The sequence below is a fragment of the Mauremys mutica genome, chromosome 1 (assembly GCF_020497125.1).
Source record: "Mauremys mutica isolate MM-2020 ecotype Southern chromosome 1, ASM2049712v1, whole genome shotgun sequence".
Lineage (NCBI taxonomy): Eukaryota > Metazoa > Chordata > Testudines > Geoemydidae > Mauremys > Mauremys mutica.
The window spans coordinates 66,478,053-66,494,121 of record NC_059072.1 but is presented as its reverse complement, the minus strand read 5'-3'; the positions used below and the strand labels follow the sequence as shown (position 1 = coordinate 66,494,121).

At 39.3% G+C, this 16,069-nt stretch overlaps 1 protein-coding gene across 3 annotated transcripts in view; it reads right to left on the bottom strand.

Annotated features, from left to right (window-relative positions):
- The window catches only part of FRS2 (fibroblast growth factor receptor substrate 2), a 96,785-nt gene that overhangs the window by 22,876 nt on the left and 57,840 nt on the right, over positions 1 to 16,069 (bottom strand). For all 3 annotated transcript variants that reach the window (XM_045002040.1, XM_045002038.1, XM_045002039.1), the window contains exons 2-5: positions 10,695 to 10,795; positions 8,189 to 8,280; positions 5,519 to 5,705; positions 2,125 to 2,283 (exon numbers count right to left, since the gene is read on the bottom strand). In XM_045002040.1, coding sequence (XP_044857975.1) covers positions 2,125 to 2,283; positions 5,519 to 5,705; positions 8,189 to 8,254 — 412 coding nt within the window. In that variant the 5' untranslated portion in view covers positions 8,255 to 8,280; positions 10,695 to 10,795. The remainder of the gene's footprint in view (positions 1 to 2,124; positions 2,284 to 5,518; positions 5,706 to 8,188; positions 8,281 to 10,694; positions 10,796 to 16,069) is intronic.

Genomic DNA, 16,069 nt, shown 5'->3' with positions numbered 1-16,069 from the left:
GAATAGCCGTCACTGACGGATTACTTCCTGGCAGGAGAGAGAGTTCTTGAAGCCGAGGGACCTTAGTGTACCCCAGAAGTGCTGATCTCCAAAATAACCCCTCAAGTGGGGAAAGAAGAGAGGGGAAAATAAAACAAACAGAACCCCCCAAAATTAAATAATAAGAACTAGATTAAACTTAAGAAAACTAACAGAAGAACAAACCAAGCTAAACTACACCTAAAGTGAACCAGGCACGCTTGATGTTCAGTCTCAGGCATAAGGGCAGTGGAGAAGGAACAGAGGGCATTTTTCCTATGCAGCTCTATATATCCTTGGTACGGGCATGAGGATGTCTGGAATGCATGCGCAAGCCAAATGGGCAGTTACTGAAAACCTCCAGTCAAAAGGTGCCAAAGGGACAATACTCGAAGAAGATTCAAACTTTGCCAAGCCCTTTGCTGCTACAGAGTGGTGGAAATGCTTACAGGAGCCTTCCCTATAAAGAAAAGATCAGTAATTTCTTGTTTCGCTGATAAGGAAGAGAGATCCAACTCTGCTGTTCCACCTCCATTCAGCTCCTCAGGGCCCACTGACACACTTAAAGCATGAACATTTTGGACAATGATTCTGACGTTTACAATTGTCATATAATTTTCTGTGGTTGCAATAAGGCAATCCTTAGACAAGATCTCGTAAAGCGACCATATGTGCACATAACTAAAGTGGTGCTTTGTGTACTGATGTTAGGTCCCAATAGAGCCTAGCCAAATTCTTCAGCTTTGGGAGTTCTAGCCAGTTCTGTCCCAGAGCAAGGAGATACAGTTTTCAGAATGGAGAGAGGTAAATAGTGGTATCCCCCAGGGACCTGTATTGGGCCCAGTCCTATTTAACATATTCATAAACAATCTGGAAAAAGGGGTAAACAGTGAGGTGCAAAATTTGCAGATGATACAAAACTATTCAAGATAGTTAAGTCCCAGGCAGACTGTGAAGAGCTACAGAAGAATCTCAAAAAACTGGGTGACTGGGCAACAAAATGGCAGATGAAATGTAATGTTGATAAATGCAAAGTAAACAATCCTTTGGAAAACAATCCTAAATATACATTACAATGATGGGGTCTAAATTAGCTGTTACCACTCAAAGAGATCTTGAAGTCATTGTGGATAGTTCTCTGAAATTATCCACTCAATGTGCACCAGCAGTCAAAAAAGCAAACAGAATGTCAGGAATCATCAAGAAAGGGATAGATAAGACAGAAAATATCATATTGCCTCTATATAAATCCATGGTATGCCCACACCTTGAATACTGAGTGCAGATGTGGTCGCCCCATCTCAAAAAAGATATATTGGAATTGGAAAAGATTCAGAAAAGGGCAACAAAAATGATTAGGGGTATGGAACGGCTTCCGTATGAGGAGAGATTAATAAGACTGGGACTTTTCAGCTTGGAAAAGAGACAACTAAGGGGGGATATGATAGAGGTCTATAAAATCATGAGTGGTATAGAGAAAGTAAATAAGGACATGTTATTTACTCCTTCTCATAATACAAGAACAAGGGGCCACCAAATGAAATTAATAGGTAGCAGGTTTAAAACAAACACAAGAAAGTATTTTTTCACGCAATGTGCTGCCAACCTGTGGAACTCCTTGCCAGAGGGCACTATGTAGGCCAATACTATAACGAGGTTAAAAAGGGAGCTAGATAGATTCATGGAAGATAGCCATTGATGGACCTATTAGCCAGGATGGGCAGGAATGGTGTCCCTAGCCTCTGTTTGCCAGAAGCTGGGATTAGGTGACAGGGCATGGATCACTTGATAATAACCTGTCAGTTCATTTTCTTTGGGGCACCTGCCATTGGTCACTGTCAGAGGACAGGATACTGGGCTTGATGGACCTTTGGTCAGACCCAGTATGGCCATTCTTATGTATGTTCTTATGTAATTCTGTGATGGTATTTAAAGGGGGGGGAGGGGGAACTACCGCAAACACTTTAGCTGGCAACAGCATTTAAATCAGTATTTATTCTTTAACTAGATTACTTGCGTTCTGCTAACTGAAGAGCTAAATCAAATTTAAAGCAAGGTAACATGATACACACAGAAATTATACTTTGACAGCAGAACCATGCTTACTGGTGGGTGTTCGAGGGGTCCTTGGAACTTCCAACTCGGTTTGATGATGATTCCTTTCTACTACTGGTTCTTCTACCACATTTATGCTATTGTTCTGCATGATCTCTTGTAGCATATTAAATAGTTCTTCTGCACGAGCACACTTAAAGGCAAAGATTCCTATAAACACACAACAAATTGTTTTAGATCCCTTTAAGTGAAAACAAGAACTGCTTCTAAAAACAGTTATGTAATTAATTTTTAAGTAACTTAACGGGAGTCCACTTAACGAATACCTGTTAAAGGAACTGAGCTATTATATTTTTTGTGCAACAATCAAAATAAAAATATACAGTGAGACCCTTTTAAATGAGTACCTGATAAATGAATAAGCTTCCAATGCACCAAAAGACAGATTGGAAAATAAAAGACCCAATAAGAGAAAAATCTGTTAAAATTTCTGGTTGCCCTAAATGAGGAAAAACACTTCATGAAACAGCGAAGTTTTAAAATGAATAATCTGATAAGCAGACCTGTAAAAAGAATAGAACTTTGGTGCTGCAAGGTTATGTGTTTATCAGGTTTATATTGAGTTACCATAAAAAATAAAATACCTGCACAATAGGGAAGAAGGGTTTTGACACAGGGTAAAAGTCCAGGTTCTTAAAGAAGGTTAAAATGAAGGGCTAGAAGACAGATTGTGTGAAACAAACAGCAACAAACCAATTTTTTTTCTGCCTTAGGGATAGACACAAAATACAAAGTTGGCAGCAATACTATGTATTTTGCCCAAGTATTGTGCCACTTTGTCTTTGAACAGTAGAGGGAGCCCAACTTACCATCCCAAGCAAAGAGACAAGCAGTGAAGTCGCAGCTTTGGATTATTCTTTCCATTGAAAGCATTAATTTAAAGTTGACATATTCTTGTTAAAAGAAGAGTGTGTATGTGGTTGTGTTTTTTTAAGAAGAACGGATTACATCTAAAAAGTATCTTTATTTTAAGATACCTATATCCTACTACATTTTGACAATGCAATTATGTTTATATATCATGACATTCACTTCTTGTTATCTACAAGCTTTTGATTGATTTGAATACCATGAAAAAAGGAGCAATCTAACATATTGAGTATATTTTGGTGTTAATCATAAAAAATATGCTCCAAAGGTAGAAGCTTACAAGATGTGCAGTACTCTAGGTCTAAACAATCTCTGTGAAACCTCTCCAGAATTTTTTATTTGACATTTTGCCTGATATAGTATTAATACTTCAGAAAATAACTGTGTACTCTTGAGAAATTGAAATTTGCCCTTCTATTAAAAAGGAAGAATAAAATGTGTTCTGTTCCCAAATTGTTAGTTCTTCAGAACATGAGGTACACTTAAATTGCATATATAGAAAGTAAATAAAAAAAATCAAGACTTTTTACTGCAGCAATTTCTCAAATGTTTTCATATTAAAAGCCAAACTACCTGTGGCTAAGCCAAACTATGAAAAGGCAACTCCCTCCCCCCCTCGAGTTAGCTAGGATGCCATGGGTTTTTTCATATCATGTACTACTATACCCAGTTTACCAACACAGAAACAATGTTGTGTGGTCAGTGAAGTTCTGAACTAGGCTTCAAGTTTAGAAAGACAATAAATAATCTGGTTCTTGTCTACACATATAGCGGTGCAACTGTCCTGATGCAGCTGTGCTGCTATAGCGCTTACTGAAGACGCTACCTGTGCTGACTGGATAATTTCTCTTGTTAGCATAGGTAATCCAACTCCCCGAGAGGCTGCAGCTATGTTGTTGGAAGAAGACCTCCTGTCGACATAGCACTGTCTACGGCAGGAGTTCAGTTGGGAGGAAGAGGGATAGCTCAGTGGTTTGAGCATTGGCCTGCTAAACCCAGGGTTGTGAGTTCAATCCTTGAGGGGGCCACTTAAGGATCTGGGACAAAATCAGTACTTGGATCCTGCTAGTGAAAGCAGGGGGCTGGACTCAATGACCTTTCAGGGTCCCTTCCAGTTCGATGATCTAAATAGATAGTTATACCTATGTCGCTCAGGGGTGTGGAGTTTTTTTTTTTATTTAAACCAGCCTCATAATAAAAAAATAGTGAGTAAACAATGTTAAGGGCAATTAAGAATGCAAATTAATCTAACAAAATAGTAAAAATGGGTGACTCCAACTACTCTCACCTGCTTTAACTAGTGGTTGCTTTTTAAAAGGTAAAGTTCAAGCCAAATCTCCAGCCCGTCTGGCTGCACTGTGCTGCAAGAAGCTGCAACGAACGAGTAGCCATAGATTCCCCTTGACACAGAGGAATTCTTGAACGTCGGAGATGGGGTTGCCACCACCCCAATACCTTTATGAAGGTGACGCGTCAGGGGTAGGGAAGTACAGAAATGGTGTCATGGAGCACATGGTACTTCATCTGTTTCTTGACCAGTGCAGCTGTCACATAGGGACTGCTGCAGTGTGTGTAATTTAGTGTAGCTGTTTGGCTCTTCAACTGGGAGCCATTTTGACTCCCCAGTCAGCTCAGGATTAAGGGAATGGGATAGTAGGAGCCACCTTTCCCTCATTCTTCTCAATTGTGCTGAAATGAAGTGCTTCATATTTAAAATAAAAACAGAATTTAGGAAAAAGTATGATTTCAATGATGTTTTGGCTTCTATAAAACAATTTGTAATTTTTTTTCTTTAGGGAGAAGGATAGAAAATGCAAGTGTGTGTTTTAAATACTATGTTTAAAAATAAACAAGGCAGACAGACCCAATCATGCAAGTGCTCAAGTTTATTATACTTCCCCTCCCTCCATACACTTGCTGCCCTCATAACAGGTGTCGTGTGAATTCAGCTAAAATAACCTGTTAGTTTTCAGAAAGGCTTCTCTGAAATCTTCATTTTTATATTTCTCTTTCCCCAAAATGAGAAACATAAGGAAAGTCAACACTTCGAGCAAGGAGAGTTGGCTGCAACCCTCTACAAAACCCATTAAATCAACTCCTAAACTGATTAGTGATCTCACTGCAAAAGAGTACAAAATATTCCAAGTCTTTGGTGATTTCAGAAACTAGAAGTCTCCCAGATCTTCTTTCATATAGTGCAGACAAACTGCTCCAGAGCAATCAGGCACACCCTATTTAAAATGCTGGCCATTTAACCAGAACTGTTCCCCAAAGGGCTACTTATAAGATTTTTCTGTGATGCCTGCATTCAAGGAGAAAAACCCCACTCTTTGCATTCTTGCTCTCAGGAAGGCAAAACTGAGTGAGCTGTATTTCATTTACAGACTTGTGAAACAGGTTGCTAAAATACTTATATATACATATATATATATATATATATATATATATATATATATATATATATATATACATACACACACACACACACACACACACACACACACGTGCTACCTACCTTGTCCAGTTTGACATCGTCGACCACTTTCAAAAGAAAAGAGATTTGAATCATAGCCGTAGCGACGGAGACAGAGGTAGTGCCATTTTACGGAATCCCGTTTACGGGTGTATAAAATTAGCTCTGTATCTGTAAGTTCCATTACGCCAGAACCCAGTTCATTACCATCATCATCTACATTAATGACCTTTAAAATAAGAGTTATATACCATTATATAAGCTTCTTGGGCATTTTATTAACATACAGCATCTGACTCATCAAATACAAATTTGAAAAAAAGAGTTTATAGCTGCTGGTGAGATACAAAACATTACAGGTTTAACTATTTTTGAAAACAAAATATTTTGTATAAGAGCAAGTCAGGAAGTGCTAATTCTCTAGATGAGAGTATTTGCCACTTTTTAAAAAAAAAAGAAGTGTATGTTTAAAGCAGTGTGTATCAAAAGGTGCAAATCATTACTGTAACTTGTTACCTCAACATTACAGACGTTTGAAGTAGAAAGGCTAAGTCCAATAAAATCTAAGAGTCTGTATTTTTAATATGTAATATGTGCATTAAAACTGTTACCGCACCCTCTTTATCCCTGATAGAACTTGGACAATTCCCATTTATTCACACTGTAACAACCCCTATTTCAGTGCCTTTTGTCCTAACCACTCCTTACTCAATAGAAAAACTAGTTAGAATTAATTTTCTTCTTAAAAAAAGAGTTATTGTCGAACGGAAATCTAGTCAATTTTTAAAAAAGGAGAAGTTGTTTCACATGCCACTGAGACTCCTAACATTTTCTGTGGTTTCGCAAATAATCTCTTTTTTCTCTCCCTGGTTTTTAAGTAAAAGACTCGCACAAACAACAGAGGAGTTAACTGTATAGTGGGAAAAGAGAAACTGACTACCAAACGAAATGCTGTCAAAGCACAAATTGAAAAACAGAAATAAAGTCTCTGATCTTTCAGTTATTAGGTGCTATTTGTAACAAAAGTATGTAAAAACATCCAGACATTAATGTGGTATTTAAGATAACAACATCCCCTTAAGTTGTCTGCAAAAGTCACTGTTCATGATGGAAAGTACAGCCACTCACCCTCATTCTCCTGGGATCTCGGTGAGACAGAGTGGGACAGAAAATCAAATATCAATCTTGTGTATCTGGGCAACATGAGACCATTGCAGTCAATATGACTACTTATGGTTAAGGTTAAGCACATACGTAAAAGTATCTGCAGGCCTAAAACTCCTAGGAATTCTTTGCATGAGACAACAAAGACTTGGAAATACCACTTCTTCTTCTTCTTCTTCACGTAAAGCAAGTTTTCACAAAAATGCTACATTAATACTGACCTTCTGTTTAAATGGAGATACACCACCCAAGAATTGCCTAAGGGTATGGCTACACTTACAAATCTTTAGCGCTGGTAGTTGCAGCGCTGGTCGTCCAGCTGTGCAGGGCCAGCGCTGGTGTGTGGCCACACTCACAGCTACCAGCGCTGGTGTGTGGCCACATTTGCAGCATTTGCAGCGCTGTTGGGAGTGATGAATTATGGGCAGCTATCCCAGCATTCAAGTGGCAGCAACAGTGCTTTTCAAAAGAGGGGGGTGGGGTGGGGCGGAGTGTGACAGGGAGCGGGGGGAGAGAGAGAGAGTGGATTTTTGGAGCCAACACTGTGTGTTACCTTCCTGACTTGAAAAATCAGAACATGTTCCCGATCCCTTACCCTTAACTCTTAACTGCAAACAGCCTGCAGCCAACACGACTCCCTTTCTCCCCTCTGCCCCCGCTGTTTCTGTCAAGCCTACACTCACTCCCTGCCTGCCTCATTATCTCATTTGATTGTTCACAGATTGATCACAGCAAACAGGAGCTGTGTTTGTAGATGAACAGCTCCGGGATCAATGGATTGGAGCTACGGAGCTCACAACAAAACAAAGAGAGACTGCATAACAAAACAAAGAGAGTAATTTATAAAAGCATTCTGGGATACATCCTTATACCCTGGAGGCCAATCACAGCGCTGGTGTGGGGCCACACTTGATGACCAGCGCTGCAGCACCAGCGCTGGAATCCCTATTCCCCATGCTGAGTGAGGTGTACGGCCAGCGCTGCAGCCAGGGAGTTGCAGCGCTGGAAGTGCCCTGCAGGTGTGGCCACTTACTAATTGCAGTGCTGGTGGAGGCTTTCCAGCGCTGCAACTCGCCAGTGTAGCCATACCCTAAGACACATGGCTTTTCACCTTACAGAAGACCAAAGGTCTATGAATATCCATCACTACTCAAAACCAGAACCGTTTAAAATATTCCTTTTACTGGACCTAATATAGGGCTCCTTAGGGATAAAGGAGACTTCTTAGCCATACAAACTGGTAAGTCTCTGATGGCTTGATTTTCATAAACACTACAGGTTTCAGAGTAGCAGCTGTGTTAGTCTGTATCTGCAAAAATAACAGGATAATAAGCTTTCATGGGCTATAGCCCACTTCATCCGATGAAGTGGGCTGTAGCCCACGAAAGCTTATGCTCAAATAAATTTGTTAGTCTCTAAGGTGCCACAAGTACTCCTGTTCTTTTTATAAACATTACAAACACTTTCTTCATTCCAATTCTTATATCTGGATTCTATTTTGCAAGAGAATGACAAAATAGTTTGCAACACAAAAAATCAACTGCTTACCTTAAACTTGTTTCGATGGTTGTCTGGGACAGTCTCTTTATCTGGACAGCTACAGCAGCTACCCATGGCTTCTTTAGAAGACCATGTAATCTCTAGAGCCAAAAAAGAAAGTGGTAATTTACTGGGGGGGAAGGGAACTCAAGAATACCCAGGGTAGATTGATTTAAATAAAAGACATTTACATCAACAATTTTAATCATGATTTAAATCAGCAAGCAGGAAAGCTTGATTTAAGGTCTTTTTTTTTTTTTTTGGCACTTGTTCTTTTTATTTTCCTAACAAAGATGGTTCTTACTGGTTGATGTAATCATTAAAAACATGTTCATTTGCAACTACTAAATATAGCCTTTACACTAAATTTGGTACTTGTTGCTAATCAGGAATATACATAATATCTGTTCATATTTATTTAAGCAACTGTATAGCTTAACATTTCAGATTAATTTTTACATTATATTGTGTTAGAAAATAGTTAATGATTAATTTATTTACTAGATTAATATTTTACTCATGATTTAAGTCAAGTTGTATTTGGATGAAAATTGCAATTCAATTAATAACACTTTTAAAATTCTGTTTTTAATTCAATAAAACTACCTTGAATATGATAGATAACTAAGGGGAAAGGTAAGTTTACCAAAACATGTTTTGTATTTAAATTTGATTAAACAAAGTACGTACTTGTAGTTAGTGAATTGAACTAATAGTTTCTGGTCACCATGTCTTTGACTACTTTTAAAATCTTGAATCTCACTCTCTCATATCTCATTTTTGTTCATAGATTGGAAGAGGAAAACAAGTTTTCTTGCTTTTTTGATTCCCAACCAGTTTCTTAACTTTGAATGAACTTATCATTGAACTAAAACTAGTTGAATAAACTGATTTTTAGAAAATATTCTCTCTCTATCTGCAGAAGAGACTACTGCTATCAAAAGTTGGTTTCACATTTCAACACACTTTGGTTCTAGGTACTTAATCAATGACTTTCTCCAAGTCAGTGTTCTGACTATCTTTTAAACTTCAGCATCTAATATTAAATGATTTTTAATAGATTTTAGTAGGTTTAGGATAGGTTGTCAATATTAAATATATTTATTTTTAAAAATATACCTATTTAATTTAAATCCCTTTTTAAACTTAAAATTAATTTTCAGACACCCCAATAATATCCACTAACCATATATACATCTAATTGACAACAAAACCAAATGCACTAATATTTCTCCTTGAGATGACAAATGTCTGACGTATTTTGCAGCAGTCACACAAGCTGTTATAAAAATATTAAAACATTACATAACATGCCATTTTTTAAATTTATATTTTCTAACAATTTGACTGGAAAAAAAGAATGTCCATACAAAGCTGTGAGAATCCTGCCATAAGTAACCAAATAGATTCATTTGAGCTGTGAACTGAATTCCCACGACAACATTCGGAAACGTTTCTTGGTGAGACCCTCGCCCCTCTCCAAACTATTCATACTGGGCCAAAAGGCTCTAAAAGACCCAGTTCTGGCTCAGGGAGAATTTCCCCAGCACAGGCACCATGAAGATAGCCTATGGATCCTTACCCAAACTCCAGTTATAAGAAGTATGCACCAGGACAGTGTCCCAGCAGCAGACAGCACTACAAGTCCCTAGGGCAGCTCTGGAAGGCTGCCCTAACTTAGAAAGGCTCCAGGGATGTCTGAGCTACATCAGGGACCTCTCCAGCATCCCAGTATTGGGAGTGCCCTTGGAGGCATAGCACAGAAGCTCACCCAGGGACATTGGAACTGGGGGAGGAGCAGGGGTCCTGTAGTCCAGTGGCTCTCAAACTTTTGTACTGGTGACTCCTTTTGCATAGCAAGCCTCTGAGTGCGACCCCCCCTTATAAATTAAAAACACTTTTTTATATATTTAACACCATTATAAATGCTGGAGGAAAAGCAGGGTTTAGGGTGGAGGCTGACAGCTTGCGACCCCCCATGTAATAACCTCGTGACACCCTGAGGGGTCCCGACCCCCAGTTTGAGAACCCCTGCTGTAGTCTATTGATGCTGCTTGTTTATTTTGAGGAAGTATTCTTGAAAACATTAATTATGAAAGGTAGCTATAATGCAGATAGATATTAAAGTTAATACAAATAAACAAATTTACAACAGAAGGGTTTGCTCTGTGGTCCACAGAGCACTTCCATATGGGTGCAGAGCTGTTTCAGTTACAATGGGGAAGCGTGACTTGCAGATATAGAGCAATGGAAGTTGCAGATGAAGTGAAGAGATCTGGTACTTAATTTTCAACTCTATTTCCCCCCCCCCCCCCAAAGAAGAGGAAATAAATAGAGATACAAAAAGGGAGAAGGGAAATATAATCCAATAGTCAGAGGAGTTTATGATTTTGCATCCTTAATGTTTTAGGACACAGAGCACTTAAAGCTATTTCAGGGACAGTGCGGAATTGAGGTTAAAAGGCCCACAGTATGGAAGCTTGAGAACTGGTGGAACTTAACTAAATTCACTCACCTAGATTTGGCCATTAATATTCCTAGCCTCTGCTGCAGCATCAGGACTTCTGTCATACTTCAAAATGGCATGTTGTCGTCTCACATTAGCAACCACTTGAGCTAAAAATATAAGTGGGGAGGGGGGGGAAGTTGAACAACTTGTCTTTATACATACTTTCCTTCAGCAAAAACTTGCTATTAATGTGCATTTATACATAGTCAACACTGTATTTTGGAGGCATTGTATAGGGCTAGACTGCTTTAGGTAGTTTTGTGTAAGAAGCAAATCTTTGCACAACAGTGCTGCCCCAGAAGGACCCCAGGGTCTCAGAGTCGCAATACATTTCCTGCTCCCATCTTGCTTGCAGGGAGAAGAAATCTGCTAATACTGGTGCACTTGAGCAGTGGTTCTCAACCAGGGTACACAGAGATCTTCCAGGGGTTACATCAAGAATTAGGGGTCATCAAATGAAATTAATGGGCAGCAGGTTTAAAACAAATACAAGGAAGTTCTTCTTCTCGCAGCGCACAGTCAACTTGTGGAACTCCTTACCTGAGGAGGTTGTGAAGGCTAGGACTATAACAGGAGTTCAAAAGAGAACTGGGTAAATTCATGGTGGTTAAGTCCATTAATGGCTATTAGCCAGGATGGGTAAGGAATGGTGTCCCTAGCCTCTGTTTGTCAGAGGATGGAGATGGATGGCAGGAGAGAGATCACTTGATCATTGCCTGTTAGGTCCACTCCCTCTGGGGCACCTGGCATTGGCCACTGTCGGTAGACAGGATACTGGGCTAGATGGACCTTTGGTCTGACCGGGTACGGCCGTTCTTATGTTGTTAATTCATCTAGATCAGTGTTTTTCAACCTGGGAGTCATGAGCCCCAGAGGAGTCACGGGAGAGGTTACGGAGGGATTGCAAGTGCAGGGCTGGCATTAGGGGGTGGCAAGCATGGCAACTGCCTGGGCCTCACACCACAGGGGGCCCCCGCAAAGCTAAGTTACATGCTTCAGCCTCAGGCGGCAGGGTTTGGGATTCAGAGTCCAGAAAGGACTACAATAGTCTGGAAAGGTTGAGAACCATTGCAATGGGGGACTATACCCACTCTCTACCCACACCCCACCTACTTGAGAGAAGTACCTGATACACAGACACATGGTGTATAGTAGGAGCTAACAGACACATTGGGGAGGCTGCACAGAGGAGCATGTGTCTCTCTTATTCCTTGTCCTACAGAAGGTGTAGGATAGTATCAATGGGTATTCTTAGCGTGTCAACCCTCCTTGCAACCCTCCACTGGCTTCTCCTTCTCTATCACAACATAAGCTGTTTGTCTTCACTTACAAGGCCCTTCACGAATTATCATCTCACTTACTACTGAAAGGTTGACTCCCGCCTTCAATTGAGTCATGATGCCAACTTCCACTGCCCACCTGTTTTCAAACAAGCACCTCTGTGCTTTCTCCCATGTTATCCTTCACTCTTGGGAGGTACCCCCGGGAACATCTGTAAAGCTACCCCATTAACCACCTTCAGCTCCCTCCTTGAAACTCTCCTTTGATGTGATGCCTACAAAATCTTGACAATGGTTAGACTGTTGGTGGCATTGTTTATCAAGCTGACCAATGCTGTCTCATTGTTCCCTTGTACTCGTTTATATATCTTTAGACATCTGCTGTGTTATACTTAGATTGTAAGCTCTTTGGGACAGGGACTGTCTTTTTTTCCTGTATTTTTACAGTGCTTAGCACAATAGGGTCCTGATCCATGGCAAGGCTCCTAGGTGCCATGGTAATACAAATTAATAATTAGGGATAGTATGGCTGACTCCATCTTTAAATTATATAGATTAAAAAGTAAAGTTGCTACAGTGGACATTCAAAAGCAGAATATCATAACACTGCTTGTTTTTCATTAGACGATAACAAAAACTTGAGTGATCACATTTAAGACACTACAATTACATACAAAACTGCACAAGCTTTGCTGAACTTTGATAAAATATGAGTCGTGCAGAGATGTAGGATGATCACCGTTTACATGCTGTACATTTAAGTGTGTGTGTATATACACAATGAAAAAATTATATACCTATGTTAACCATGTTTGCACTATATTGTTGCCTCGAAGACATGTGGTAGTCAATATCAAAGCCTTGCAGCAAGTGAGGATGTATAAATGATTTACATAATTGCATTACATTTTCCATTCAAATTGTTCTTTCAGGGAAAACTGCCTAACACCCACCTGAAGTCTGCCTACTCTAGCTTTCACTGTAACTTAGTTATTTATAAACTCACGTCCTCCTCACAATCTTCTTTACTAGACTACATAAACTTCACTACCTCTGCCCCCCATGTATGTCTCATCTTCCAATCTTGATGATATTTCATCCTGCCCCCTTGCATTCATGCATTATGATACAGTTTTAAATTACACAGTCACATTTTTCCACAAGACCCCCAGTTTATTCGATGCACAAGGGGGCAGAGTTAAAGTTGAATGGGCATAAATCTGTCAACTCCTAATTTTTGATTGCTTGACTTTGCAACCTGTTAATATGGGGGGGGGGGAAGGTTGTATGTGATAAAAGATACAAAGTGTGCAATCATCCAAGTTAAAAAAAAATTGAGTGATTAGTGTGGGAAGTGAAAGAAAAGGAGCCTTCTTTCTCTAGCCCTCATTCCTTTGAAAGCTCTCCCGTCATCTGGGAGTTGGTTAAGGAGAGTATGGCTCTTCAAATCCAATAGCTACAACATGGCTAGGTCCATTTGCTCATAGGTTCCAGTTCTGACTGAGCAATGAGTAGTCCTGTGATCATGCCCACTTTGCCCAATAACTCAATTTTAAGTTCTTGCATTGCAAAACATGTTTATAAATTATTCCTTCAGTCAAAAGACATTGTAAGATACCTTTCCTTCTCTAGCACATTCTTTTACCTCAAGGAAGTTTAGCCTTTTAAAAAAAAAAAAAAACAGAGTTCCCTCTGGCAGATTTTTAGCGTTCAACCATGAGATAATGGTTGACCACAGCTACACTAAATATACTTACATCATCTTTTTCACCTAGAGCATTCTAAATGCAACAATTTGGAAGACCACATCTACTTTTTAACCTTAAAATTAAAATGTCAGCATGCATGTATACACATATGTACACACACACAATATCTAGCTTTCTACTTTATATGATATTTTTCTTCTTTAAGACGGGGCTTAACCCTGAGTCCTGAAACTAGAACACAGAACTGCTGTGCTTTTATTTTAATGCTTACCTTAAATTCTAACTTTACATATCATATATATTTGATTTTAAAAAGGTAGAGAAGATAACTGATAGTCAAATTAAACTGGTTTTGAACATTAACTTATCTAGCACCAAAAAGCAGAATAGCTAGGACAGAAATCAGCGTAAACAAGGAGGTTATTCCATTGCTCCTGAGATGCATTAATTCAACTTTAGCTTAAAGCTGTGTGTAATGTGTGAGGTTTTTTGTTTCTTGGTTTTTAAACTTAGGAACTCCATTAGGACTGCAAATTTGTGGCCAAAGAGTGAAGAGAATAAAGCTAACAAACTATTTTTTTCCACTACATGCATTTCCTTACAGTTAATTTGAGATACTGGATGAACAATGTTTTTGAGATCACTAATTTACATTACAGTACACATTTTAATAATATAACTAATGCTGGGATACCTGGGTACTAAAGTCCAAGAAAATACAAATGTAACAGAACAAGGATCAAATCCTCAAACAGTTTTAATTCTTCCCATTCCTAAATATTTTTTTCCTCAAAATAAGTATATTAAAACAGTAAAATGAAAGTCATAGTTTGTCTAAACTCTAAACTAGTTAGCCAACAATTAATTTACTACGTTTGTACCAGAGTTGAAAGCAAATATTTAACATGCAATACCAAAAAGCTTACAAGCACTCCTTGAATGTTACAATTAAGAATTTTCAGTTGCAGTAGTACTACCATGGTCAAAGGCTTCAGAAATACTTAACTGGGTTTTCACAACTGCCTGCTGTCAAAACAAGAAAAGGACTACATTCAATTTGTAGTCCCACTTAAACACCATAGTTAAATTCTAGGGCCAGCTCATTAAACGAAAATTTGGAAATTAGTTGCATTTGAAGCTTCAAGATAAATACTTGAGATTTTGAAGGAGGAAAGTTGAATAACTGGAAAAACATGTTATGTTTGTGATGTGGATTGAACCTGGGAAGAATTCTATTTCATGGCGTCCCCTCTGGGCAGTGAATTCAAGTCACTGCCTGCTGGACAGTTACTTCTAATTAAACTGAAATGCAACAATCCCTCGAATAATTTTCAAACTCACTTTACAAAACTGCTCTTTTAGCTACAGAGTAAACTCTGTCATTTTATCACATTTTTATTAAGTGTCTGGTTTGCTCACTTTTCAGGTTAAATTAAGTATGCTACTGTAGCACAATCACAAAGCAGATGACTAAACATTTTCTTCTTTCAGATTCTTCTTGGTAAAATCATAACTTGACTTTTAAAACTGGAAATCATTTTAAAATCCTGGGCAAGTATGTGAAAAACACACTGCTATCAATTATTTAATGCAGTGTTTCCCAAACTTGGGATGCTGCTTGTGTAGGGAAAGCCCCTGGTGGGCTGGGCCAGTTTGTTTACGTCACGTCCGCAGGTTCAGCCAATCGCGGCTCCCACTGGCTGCGGTTCGCTGCTCCAGGCCAATGGGAGCTGCTGGAAGCAGCGCGGGCCAAGGGATATACTGGCCGCCGCTTCCAGCAGCTCCTATTGGCCTGGACCAGCGAACCGTGGCCAGTGGGAGCCGCGATCGGCCGAACCTGCGGACGCGGCAGGCAAACAAACCAGCCCAGCTTGCCAGGGGCTTTCCTAAAATACCAGTGGTAACACCAACAATGAATTATGTAAGAGAATGAACAAAAAAGGCCAGTTATTTTTTCTAAATTCTTGAAACAAGAAAAAACAAGTTTTTGAGTCTGCAACCTGTTCAGACTTCAAATTTAGTGTACAGTATTTCAAGTCCCTTCACTGGAAAGGCAAAATTCTGTCTTACCTGTGAGTTTTCTTTCTAGAATCCTCCATGTCAGATAGTCTTTGTAGTAGGGCAGTCCCCATCTCTATGGCAAGGGGAAGAATACTAAATCTCTTACCTGAGCATGGGCTTCGGCACACCTCAGGAACAACTAATGATCATTCTGGAGAGTATTTTTTTTCCAGCTTTGGAAGCTATATAAAAGTTTGCAAGTGCTAGTCAACACAAACCATTTGCAGCAGAGCCTTGACAAGAAATTTAGGAATTTCTTGGAAGAATACCCTCTTCTGTTTCAAGCCTCTTAAGAAAGTAAACAATAGTGGGGGGAGGAGGAGAATTGGAC